Genomic DNA, 11,750 nt, shown 5'->3' on the forward strand with positions numbered 1-11,750 from the left:
AGGAGGTCTGCAGCTGCTGATTTGTCAGTCACAGTCACACTCACATCCATGTTTGCCTGCTGAAGATAGTCGTATGCAGGCTCGTATGCAGGTGATAAATGAAAGAAAAACTCAGAACCTTTGACAGCAACAGTGAAGAGATCTGTTTGCTCTGATAAGCTGTCTGGGGCATTTTGCTGGCCTGGTTTGTGTTCACTGCATGCTTGTTCCCGTACAGGGATTCTGCAAATCAGTGCAAAGCTCGGAATGATAACCTTCATCCTGTGGTCAAGCTTTTCTATCACAGATGGAGTTGTGCATTTCCTGGATCGCCATTTATATATCACTGAGTAGATCAATAAAGATTAAAAAAAACAAAACATGTAATCATGTGATGTGGCCTTCAAACTCACAATTTCTCAATTCAGCTGAATCCCTGTTGGAGATTTTGGATCTCCCATAGCTCTCTGCCTTGATCATCAAAATCCCAAACACTAAAATATTTTGTGGAAGAATGTTGTTCACACCTTCAGAAGAGAGACTTTGAGAATCAGTCCTACGGCATTCTGACAAGGTTTCAACTAGTACAGTAGTGGTCAAACTCCTTACTAAGAATGACAACCAGGGATTGCAAATAAATATGTGGTTAAATTACCTGGTTAATATGGTTTCATTTGACAGTTGGTGTGACAGAGGAGGATGACAGGGATAGGGATAAGGTTGCGGCAGATGATCCACTGTGGTGATCTCACTAAAGGGAGAGACGAAGCAAAGAGGAAGGAGAAAATGAATCCTATATTGTTGTCATTATTACAATTAGTAGGACTAGTAGTATTTCAACTGCTGTGACAAGGGAAATTACCAAAGATGGGATAAATAAATTACCAGTAATTACCATATTAGCAAAGATATTACCAGTATCTGCTACTACTACAGCTTTTAGTTGTTATTGTTGTTTTTTTCAGTATTATTTTTGCTTTTGGTTATTAATTTATAGATATTTTGGCAGAAACAATATGAACGCCGAGGATCTTATGGACTTCTTTGTGAATGATAAATGTACACATTGTGAATGTATACAAATAAATAAATAAATGGTATTTGTTGCTGTAGTATAAAATAATTTTTTGCTGTTTTCGTTTTACTTAGTTATATTTTTGTTTTGTACTGTACGGGGTGAATATCACGTCAGTGGGCGGGGCTGACCCAGTTGAGGGGGCGGGGCATTAAAGGGGTCAGAGTTGAACGCGTTTTGCCTTTTGTGCGAAGCAGAGGAGGAGAGTGGAGTCCGATCGAAAAGCGGCGTCGCTTCCCTCTTCCCCAGATCCTTTTAAAACTCCCTCCCGAACCTCTCCCCTTCTACCCTTGCCACCCTACCCACCCCCTGAACACACTTCCAGGGACGGTTCCGGTAAGTCTTCCAGCTTTGTGTGTATGTGTGTTTTTCCCCTTAGAGTGAAGGACAGGGATAACTCAGTGCGGTTCGTAGGCCGCGGGATCCGACTAGTTGCTGGATGCTAACGCTAGCGTGCTGGATGGAAAATCACTGATTTGTATTTTTAGCTTGATGGTGGAGCAGGAGTTAGCTTCGAAATGCTATATTTTTTTGAGATAGAATAACTAAATCTGTTAGCTCTCAGTCTGTACATGTAGCTAAAAGCGAGTGTTTTGAGTGGAAAAATGTTTTGGTGCAGCTAACTTCCTCTTACCTCGCTTGCGTGACTAGCTGGGATGCTCATTTCAAACAGGATTTGATCCCATAACGTCACGCTGTTAGCTTTCTCTTGCTACCTTGGTTGTGAAGTTAATTTAAAGCTACAGTGATTTTTACATGAGTGTTTTGAGGAGCTTGTCTTTGAGTACAAGAATTAAAGAGATGTCGCCACCGCTACAGAATGCCAGAAAATAGACACGACCGTCGGGAGACAGTGGGTTATTGTGCACAGTGAATGAGTGGACTCGGGCCAGTCTAATGTCAATTACCGAACTGAAACGTCTCTGTCTTTCGACGTGGCTGAAAAACGGCGTTAAAGTCTACAAGATGTGCATTGCCCGCATCACTTCACTGATTTGCATTGACAGCAGATGGCCTCACACTTTCCACCAACTACGCTTGTCTCTGACTGTTAATTTTTCCACTCTGTTGCAGACGTTCAGCCAGTGACCAAAGACTCACTTTGTTGGCCAGTGTTGAGAGCGCGTGCGAGTGTGTGTTGGATTCAGCTGCAGCAATGGACTCCAGTTTGGTTGAAGGAGGACTTAATGTCACCTTAACCATCAGGCTACTCATGCATGGGAAGGTGAGTGTGACTGCATGCAACTATGGATAGACTTTGAAAAGATATGAAAAGCTGTTATCAAACCCCTTATTGATTGCAGATCAGTTTTTGGTGTGTTCGGTGAAAAAATAGGTCAGCACAGGTTTTTGGGATTATTGTAACTTTTTAAATGGCTGTAAAGGCTTGCATGTGATTCAGGCGTGCAAAAAACCCCAACATTCCAGCACTGATATAAGGTTAGATTGTATAAGCAGCTTAAAGTGTGCATTCATTCCTTAAAATTAATCGAGCTGTAGTAAAAAACAAAACGGCAAAGTATCGTTTTAACACGCACTTTTGTTGTCATCTTCTGTAGGAGGTTGGAAGCATTATTGGCAAGGTAAGCTGGTTTTACTGCCAGAACGATGTTATCTGTGGCATGTCCCTTGGTGTGTTTTGTAAATATTGTTTTTTATTCTTTATCTACAGAAAGGCGAGTCTGTTAAAAAGATGAGAGAGGAGGTAAGTCTGTCTTTTTCCAACAGTCAGGAAAGAACATGTCAACATTTACTGTGACTCATGCATCATATGACAACAAAGCAACTGATTCAATTTTTGGTTTTTTCCTGTCTCTTTGCAGAGTGGTGCACGTATCAACATCTCAGAGGGGAACTGCCCAGAGAGGATCATAACTCTCGCGGGACCTACCACCTCCATCTTTAAAGCCTTTTCCATGATCATAGAGAAACTGGAGGAGGTTAGAATTGTTTGTTGTATCTTACATTAAAGACGTAGCAGCTACACAAGTGCCACTTTCTAAAGCCTCCTGTTGTATCCGCTTCCCCTGCAGGACATCAGCACTTCGATGACTAACAGTACGGCCACCAGCAAACCACCAGTCACCATGCGCCTCGTTGTACCCGCCAGCCAGTGCGGCTCACTCATTGGCAAAGGTGGCTGCAAGATCAAAGAAATCAGAGAGGTTTGTCTGCTGTATTTTAATCTTCTACAAATTTCAGATCCTGTTGTGGGTTTTTGTTGTTGTTGGGGGTGTTTTTTTCTCCTAATCTGTGTTGCAACTCTTGCTGTGACTTTGTAGTCTGCAGGAGCTCAGGTACAAGTAGCAGGGGACATGTTACCCAACTCAACAGAGCGTGCCATCACCGTTGCAGGGACTCCACAGTCCATTATTGAGTGTGTCAAGCAGATCTGCATTGTCATGCTTGAGGTACAGACATTGTTTACTGTAATCCTGATTTTTTCCGATTTTGTAAATGTGCTCTGGACACTGATACTTTACGTAGTTATTGATAGTTAAAGGTGAATATTTCTGTTTTCCTAGTCTCCACCAAAAGGAGTGACCATCCCATACAGACCCAAACCCTCAGGGTCTCCTGTCATCTTTGCAGGTGGTCAGGTAAAGTAATAAAAGTACTTAAAAAAAACAAAACAAAACACTTTTATTTTAACTGAGTTTAGTTATGGAAATGGTATTCTAGTAGCATGCCAGGCATTGCTCCTTGTAGCAAGGACAGAGGACTGATGCATATTGGAGTGCGCCATGTCACACTGCCACACCCTCCTAAGTGCTATTCTCTCCTTGCAGGCTTACGCTGTCCAAGGGCAGCACGCCATTCCACAGCCTGATGTAAGTGAAGGGCCCTCTGTAAGTGATCCAATATATTTGCAACTTCGGTCCGGGGAAGCCATACCACCTTCTTATTTCATCCCTCTTGACATTTTTTTTCCCCCCTGCTCCCCTTCCCACAGCCACCACTGCTTGAGACACACTTTCCATTTAACAGTTCCAAAGATTATAGATTCAAATCCTAACATGAACATCTTAAAGCAAAATCATGGATCCCATTTTTCATTTCATGATTTCATGATTTCCACTCATTATCACAACCACCACTTACACAAGGGAAACATTTCAGTCTTAAAGTTTATTTTCAGTGTTTCCTAACACATCCTTGTCTGTCTGTGCTCTACGTGTCTTTCCTTTTTTTTTGTTTCAATAGCTCACCAAACTTCACCAGCTGGCCATGCAGCAGAGCCCCTTCCCCATTGCACACAGCAACCAGGGCTTCCAGGGTAGGTGGACTTCCTGTGAGGGGGAATTTGATTGCTGTCTATTTCTGTTAATCCATGCAATCAACTCACTCTCATGTTCTTTCAGCTGGGATGGATGCCTCTGCACAAACTGGCTCTCATGAGCTGACCATTCCAAACGATGTAAGTCATGACTAATGTGACTTTTTTTTTTTTTTTTTCTTAACAGAGAAACTTGCTGCTTTTCTAAGTAGCTCATTTTGTTTGAATTGGCAACCTTTTATTTTAATTTATTTTGTGGTGGCATTGAAAGTATTGACATAGTGTCACGTAATTCTTCTTCCCCAGCTCATTGGCTGCATCATTGGCCGTCAGGGCGCAAAGATCAATGAGATCCGTCAGATGTCAGGGGCTCAGATCAAGATTGCCAACCCTGTGGAGGGCTCAACTGACAGACAGGTCACCATTACTGGCTCCCACGCCAGTATCAGCCTGGCTGAGTACCTGATCAATGCCCGGTAAGAAAAAAGCCACCGGCTAGTGCAAAACAACAAGAAGATGGCGCTCTCTCGCTGTCTGTTTTTAAATTCTGACATTGTGCAGCTGGTCCGTTTTGAAACGCATTAATGGAGATTGAGTTTTCCTACCATTTGTCCACTTGACCAACTAGTATCAATCAGAAGCAATGGATTCTTCACATAAGACGAAACACAAGGAGCGCTTCTTGTTTAATTAGATTACCGAAGATTTATTAGAATTGGACTACTGGCAGTTTTCAACAGTCACTTCATTACCACAGCTCTCGTAATAATTTCATTACCCCCTCTTCCAGCTGTGACAGTGTCCCACTAGAATCTAGGGATGACAAAACAGGCCAAAAAACTCACACAGGATTTTACCATTCGAACAGCTGTTTGTCCATTATGTGCACAAACAAATGAGATATAAGTAGGGATGGGTATCGTTTAGGTTTTATCCGATACCGGTGCAAAAAAACTTTTGAAAGCGGTGCGGTGCTTAAAGCGGTGATTTCGAACCGGTTGCTTAAAAAATAAAGAACACAAACTTCGTCCAAAAACCTCTTGATTTTTTTTTTCCCAGTAATTTTTTTTAAACAAAATTATAACAAACCTAGCCCTTTCTGTCAATAAAACATAACTCTTTGGTTGGAACCAGTGCTTAAACAATTGAAAACACAAACTTTGTCATGAAACCTGTGATGTTTAGCAGTTTTTTTGCAAGAAGATAATCATATTAGCCTTTTCTGGAGTGTACGGCATCGCTCTTGGCTGATGGCATGCCCAGCACAAGAGAAAACTCTTTCAGAAGGCGTTGAAGCTGGGACACACAAGTATTTTTCTGATAGGGCAGATAAATTGGGAGTGTATACCTCTTACTCCACCACCAGGCCACAGGGTCTTGTCCAGAGGTAATTCCTGGCAGTCTTTTGTATATTTGAAGCTCCTTCTGTACCTGCTCTGTGATTGAGGGGACTCTACCCGCTTGAGAAGCAGCCTGTTGAAGCTCTCTGTCTTCATCCTCAAACAGCTTTTCTAAGGGTGACTTCTGGACCTTACTTAGCTGAAAAACAACAAAAAAAAAGATGTGTGAGGTTTGCAAAATAAATAAAGATCACTTTTTAGAATGTAGTGGTTGTGTTAGAAAAAATCTGAAATTACATATTGTTCTGGCTTGTCCATGTCAGCATCATCCACCTCGCTGTGTGCTTTGGGGTCCTCAGTGGGAGGCTATGGACACACAGATAGTAAAAGAGCATTCCTTCAACATAGAAACTACATCATGATGCAAAAAAACAAGACTGTACACACACAGTGAAAATACCTGTGCAACTGCTGCTGTGGCATTTGCAACTGCTGCCTTCTCCAACCTGTCCCAGATGTCAGTAGCTGCCTCACCACCTAGCCTGCCTTTAAAACGTGGGTCCATCATCGTGGCCTCCTTCAGAAATTTCTGAAGGTTTTCATCCTTTAAGTAAAACAAGATATAACATAGGAGCTGATACTGAAAAAAGGTAACCCTATTTTTCATGCGCATTGATATTGTCTGCAAATACCTGATATCTTTTCTGCAGACTACCCCAGACTTTCCCTTTTATTGAAGAGGTGAAAACACTGTCTTCATCACATCGTCTGAAATGTGCCTCCAGCTTGGCCAGGATGGGGATGATTTGGCTGCATGTGGGTCACTTGACACACACATGGTTGACGTGTACAGGACTTGCATGCACTTAATAAACTCCTCTGCCTTCATTAAATCGGTGTGCGTGAACCTTTCTAGCCTGTTGAAAAATATTCAAAATGTTAAAGGTAACTGACGTAATTTAGCTCTTGCAAGTGATGCTCATGTCATTCACTTACTTGTCCTTCTCCATAGGCTTCCTCAGCCGTAGATCCAGAGCAGCTGCCTGGATTGCATCAAACTGCTCCATAAATCTCTCCACCATCAGGAAGAGAGAATTCCAGCGCGTCTTAACGTCAAGAATTACATTATGCTCTGGCAAATCTAAAGCACAGATAGACAGAAACATATTTTAAATTATTATAAAAAAGGTAATATTAATAACAATACTTCTTGATATGCAACTACATGCGCTACTTACTCAGGATTCGCTGCTTTTCTCTGAGCACAGTTTTGCTCAAGGATGAACGTCTGAGCCACACCACAACTGAACGGATTTTGGCACACCAGCTGGAAACTGCAGGAATGTCATACACCTTTTTATGCAGCCAGGTTGAGGGTATGAGCAAAGCATCCCACTTTAAAAGTCCAATTTTTTCAAAGCAACATCCATGTTGCAGGCATTCCTCTACAGTGGCAGCAATTATTTTCCTCCCAAGTGAAATTGCTCCACAACACTTGATATTTCTTTAGCGACAACTGGACCTGTTTGTGACTCATAAACTGCTTCAGTGCTAAGCACATTCTGCTTCATTTTGCCTTTGTAGATGTAGTGAACAGTCACTGTGAGGAAATGGTCCTGAGCAATACTGGTCCATCCATCACAGGTGATAGCGACCTTGTTAACCTGTGCCAAATTCTGGATGAGGTTGCTTTTTTCCACGCAATACAAGGCAGGTACAAGTGTGTTGGATAGATCATCTCTAGATGGGGGCTGATACCTTGGATTAAGGGCAGTGGACATTTTGTCCACTTTTTCTTTTGGTCATTTTAGCCTTTTGGCCAGGGTGAAGGGAGTATCTGCCATATGTAACTACGACGGTGTTTGCTAGTTCACCTTACATGCATTAATGTAATAACGTGGTTAGCCTACTCAACGTAAATTGCACGAACAACATTAAGCTACTCACCCAGAGAAGAACGGGTGCTGCTGCCATCATCATCATCAGTTATCATTTCTGCTACACTGGCAGGGCTAGGGGCCGGACTCTCCTCCTCGGGTTCGTGGATGTTGCTAACTCCGAGAACAGGCACCACACCCGCAGTAGATGTGCTCGGTGTGATGTCTTGCTGCAAGTTATCAAATGCGGTGCATTTTTCGGCTTTTAAAAAAAACGCCATGCGACGCCATGTGTTTCATTAGATTTCAGGTGTTACCTCCTTTGCACATTATTACCTTTAAGCATTTGTTGCAGGCTGCTGAGTTTATATCTTTTGCTGTGAAGTACAGCCACACTCTCGAGCGCTTCAGCTTCGGCATTTTAGCTCTGCTCTAAAAAAAAAAAACCCGTACATACCTGGGCCCGCCTACTATCCTTGGAAAGGAAGTGATTGGCTAAATTTCTCAGGGAAAAAAGCACCGAAATGAAGCACCGAATTGTGCGCTGCTTTTCGGTCTGGTTACTACCGTTCATGTCAGCACCGGTTCCACAATGGCACCGGACACCGGTACCCATCCCTAGATATAAGTGTATGTAGTCTAAAATGTACAAACAAACAAAATCTGTAGCAGATTTGGGTTGATCACTGCCATCACTACCACACAGTTATTGATTGATTCGCTTTCGCCTGACCAACATTTTATTTGCAGCCAGTGTGGCTCCTGTTTATTGCGCTTTCAGGGTTTTTTCCAAACCTAAACATGAGGAAATCTGTATTTTTAGGATTTTTGGGTGTAGGCTGTTGTGAATAGCTGTAGAGGTAACGGTATCAGAAAGCTTCAAAGAACATTGTGACATAACATAGTTTACCTCAGTTTATCAGCCAATAACTGTCCAATTATCCTGCTGTAATTGGTAAACTAAAATCATTTTTTGCACCCCTAATTCTCCAGCAGCAGCATATTTGAATTCTGCAGCTAAGCCTGCTGTACGGATGCAGGGTGATTTGTTTTTGTTTGTTTGTTTGTTTTTTAAAGCAGGAAGTGGGGTCACACAGTTCATTATCAGGGCATATGCCACATCAGTTTGCTGGAAGCAGGTGTTGATTTCCTGATAGATGGGCAGTTTGATAATCAAGTGTATTCTGTGGAAAAATCTCATCCTGCTTCACTCAAACTGCCAGTCAAAAGACCTTGTGTAAAACGTTAGCAGAAATCTTCCATCTTCACCTGCTCAGATTGTTCACAAGTCTGAGACTTTTTTTTATTAGTTTTCAAATACAGCAACATGTGTTACTGATTTTAAATATGTAAGTTGTTTGTTTTAAACAGTGTTGGATTTTTCTATTTTCTGCTCAGGCTGTCATCTGAAGCTACTGGACTCGCAGCCAACTGACATGGAGGATCTTCATCAGCACCTAACGTAACCCCTCCCCCTACTTTTTACCAAGAGGTCCCTTATTGAACTTAATGCAAAAACCAAGTACTATAAACTCACTGTTTTCTCCTCTGCTTTGGTTAGACACCTACTCAGTTGTAATTACACCATTATCATGATATTGGTATTTTATTTATTTATTATGTTTTTAAATTCCCTTTGCATATAGTTTTTAAGGATTCCTTCTGTTGTATTTTTCCCTCTTATTTTGCTGTATATCTGTATGATCTTCTTGATATACTGTAGGTAAAATTTTAGAAAAATCTGAAAAGGCATAAATAATGTTTTTCTTATGTCAGATTTTTCTTAGAAAATGTAAAAATGAAGAAAAAAAACACACAATAACATTATAGATGGACTGTTCTTTCCCTTCCTTTTAAATATCTATTTATTTTTATTTAATACACAGCTCCTCGAATGAGTAGAATTTGTTGGTATTTGCCATCTTCTGTTTGAGGCTGTACTTCCTGAATGAGGCATTGTGGGTTTAACGGGTCTCACTGGGTCTAAGTGATCTCCAGCTGAAGGTGTATGCAGGGAAAACCTTTTAGTCCGAAGGTAATTTACCCCTTGTCTAGTGCGGGTTCAGATGAGAATTTTTTAAGCTACATCGTGTCTCACCTCTAATTTGCTGAGTAATTATTTTGTGTCATTCCTGTATTTCCATCCGTTTTATTTCTTGACCAGAGGCCTGCACTACGAAGCGGGATTTGTGGTTAGCGTCATAACGTCAGGTAATCTTGGGATCTGAAGGTTACACAGTGTTTCAGTTCCTTAATGGGGCACATTGCAGAGATAACTTGGACTGCACACATGCATGAGGTAACAGATCAGCATGTATAAAAGCATCAACTGGCCAATCAGTTTTGAGTAATTAACTGGTTTTAGAAGATACTTTTGGGTAGACTGGATCCTATGATGTAAGAGATGGTCTAACCTCAGTAGCATTTTCTGACGAGTGCAGCGTGCATACCGGTTTGAATCATGTTTTTCTGTTCGTGCTTTACATCAGCAGTCCCCAACCTTTTTTGCGCCACGGACCGGTTTATGGCCGACAATATTTTCGCGGACCGGCCTTTAAGGTGTCGCGGATAAATACAACAAAATAAAACTAGTACCGGTACCGAAAAAAGGAAGATTTATTCATAACACACGTGAAAAGACCCAGGAAAACCGAGTTAACGATAAAAACGATAATAAAATAACGCTGAAAACTGATAAAAACCCTGGAAACCATACATTTCACACCTGAGCCTCAACTCTCGTGGCCCGGTACCAAACGACTCACGTACCGGTCCGAGGCCCGGGGGTTGGGGACCGCTGCTTTACATGCTTCCAAGGCTTTTTAATGCCACCAGATTTGCAGCTTGAAACAAAAATGCTAAAATGTCTCATTTGCCATAAAATGACGTCTGAGGAACACATCAGTTTATTGGAATACACATTTGTAATGATAGATCTACTCGTGCCTTAATGATAGGGCAGTGATATTAATGAGCCTATCGTACTCATTTACACAAAGCTTCTACCGGCTTTGTCTGCAGAAACTCACACATTTGTTTGGGATTATAGTTAAGAATTTTGTGGCTCATTGCTATATTCCATAAAAGCTTTGACTTACCGCATTGAAATCCAGGCATGATGTCGGTTATAGTCGGACAGTAAGAAGACATCGTAGGTATGCTGAACCTGCTTCGTAGTGCAGGCCCTTGGACTTTGAGCATTGTTGTGTATTGGATTCTGATAAGGGTGGGTGGGCTTTGGTTATGAGGAGTGGGCTTAAATAAGAGGAAAATATATTCTTTTCTCTTAAATTACTAAGACCATGGTGGTGATGATAATAACATTGAAATGTTTGTTTTAAATAGAGAAATATTTTTTTTAACTGCAGGGAGGGAGAATGCTGCAAGGGGCAAAACTACAAGACATATTGGTCTTTAAGTATATTATGCTGAGGTATTAAATTATGATTAATTAGAAGAATTATAGAATTAACACTAGTCTCCAGCTATCTTTTTTGCCTGGGTCAGATTTTATTTTTTATTATTCTTTGCAGGATGAAGAAACTCACGTTTTTGTGCACGTTTTCGAACTATTGTAGATCTGGGTGCAATTAAATTGTTGAAGAAATGAAATGCAGAAATAAAAGATGTGAAATGCTTAAACAGTCCTTTTTTCTTCTATTTCCTTTTTGGTACCATCTCATAAGGATTGAGGCTACTTCTGTCAGCAGTCGCATTATTAATAACCGCTGGTGACCCGGTTCCACTGGGAGCCATTCATGTCATTGCCATAACACTGTCTCCACCTGTTTCTCTTTCCATCATTCTGGTGCAAGATGGTTTCATTTCAGGCTGGTTTGTTTTGGTTTGTTTTGGGTTTTTTCCATCCAAAAGTGTGCTTGCTCTTTTAGAAGTTTTCTGGCTAAATCGAATCTGCCCTTGCTGTTTTTGAGTATAACAAATGCTTTGCACCTTAATGTGATCTCTTGATTTTTGGCCTTAAATGCCCAATTTTCTTTCAAGCCACTTTTTTTTTTTTTTTTTTTTTTCTTGACCAAATATTTGATTTGGCAACTGCTAAAGTTAGTGCCCGTTCTTCTTTTTTGGTTTTGTTTTCTTTCAGCCCGTTAATGGTCGTCTTCCCTTGCACTGAAATAAAAGGCTGAATGAAAATACTGGTCAGTGCTTCCCCTCAGCCTCCCAAGTAGATGCACCTATGGTAT

At 41.2% G+C, this 11,750-nt stretch overlaps 1 protein-coding gene and 1 long non-coding RNA gene across 3 annotated transcripts; one reads left to right on the forward strand and one right to left on the reverse strand.

Moving 5' to 3' along the window:
• The first annotated feature begins 1,224 nt into the window (after positions 1-1,224).
• Positions 1,225-10,131, forward strand: LOC116310925 (poly(rC)-binding protein 2-like). Of its 2 annotated transcripts, none has more exons than XM_031727861.2 (13): positions 1,225-1,390; positions 2,129-2,279; positions 2,614-2,637; positions 2,727-2,759; positions 2,878-2,994; positions 3,088-3,219; positions 3,337-3,465; positions 3,580-3,654; positions 3,844-3,903; positions 4,259-4,331; positions 4,417-4,472; positions 4,638-4,807; positions 8,947-10,131. In XM_031727861.2, exons 2-13 carry the CDS (start codon positions 2,211-2,213, stop codon positions 8,981-8,983), a joined length of 975 nt encoding a protein of 324 aa, XP_031583721.1. In that variant the 5' UTR covers positions 1,225-1,390; positions 2,129-2,210; the 3' UTR covers positions 8,984-10,131. The 2 variants fall into 2 exon arrangements, with proteins under 2 accessions (XP_031583721.1, XP_031583722.1); XM_031727862.2 differs by having other exon boundaries at positions 3,844-3,885.
• Positions 5,975-6,472, reverse strand: LOC120435339. Its single transcript, XR_005609662.1, has 3 exons — positions 6,364-6,472; positions 6,132-6,275; positions 5,975-6,037 (listed from the first exon to the last, which is right to left on the reverse strand). It is a non-coding gene; the product is annotated as an uncharacterized LOC120435339 (long non-coding RNA).
• Positions 10,132-11,750: the final 1,619 nt, after the last annotated feature.

This window comes from Oreochromis aureus, linkage group 20 (assembly GCF_013358895.1).
Source record: "Oreochromis aureus strain Israel breed Guangdong linkage group 20, ZZ_aureus, whole genome shotgun sequence".
Lineage (NCBI taxonomy): Eukaryota > Metazoa > Chordata > Actinopteri > Cichliformes > Cichlidae > Oreochromis > Oreochromis aureus.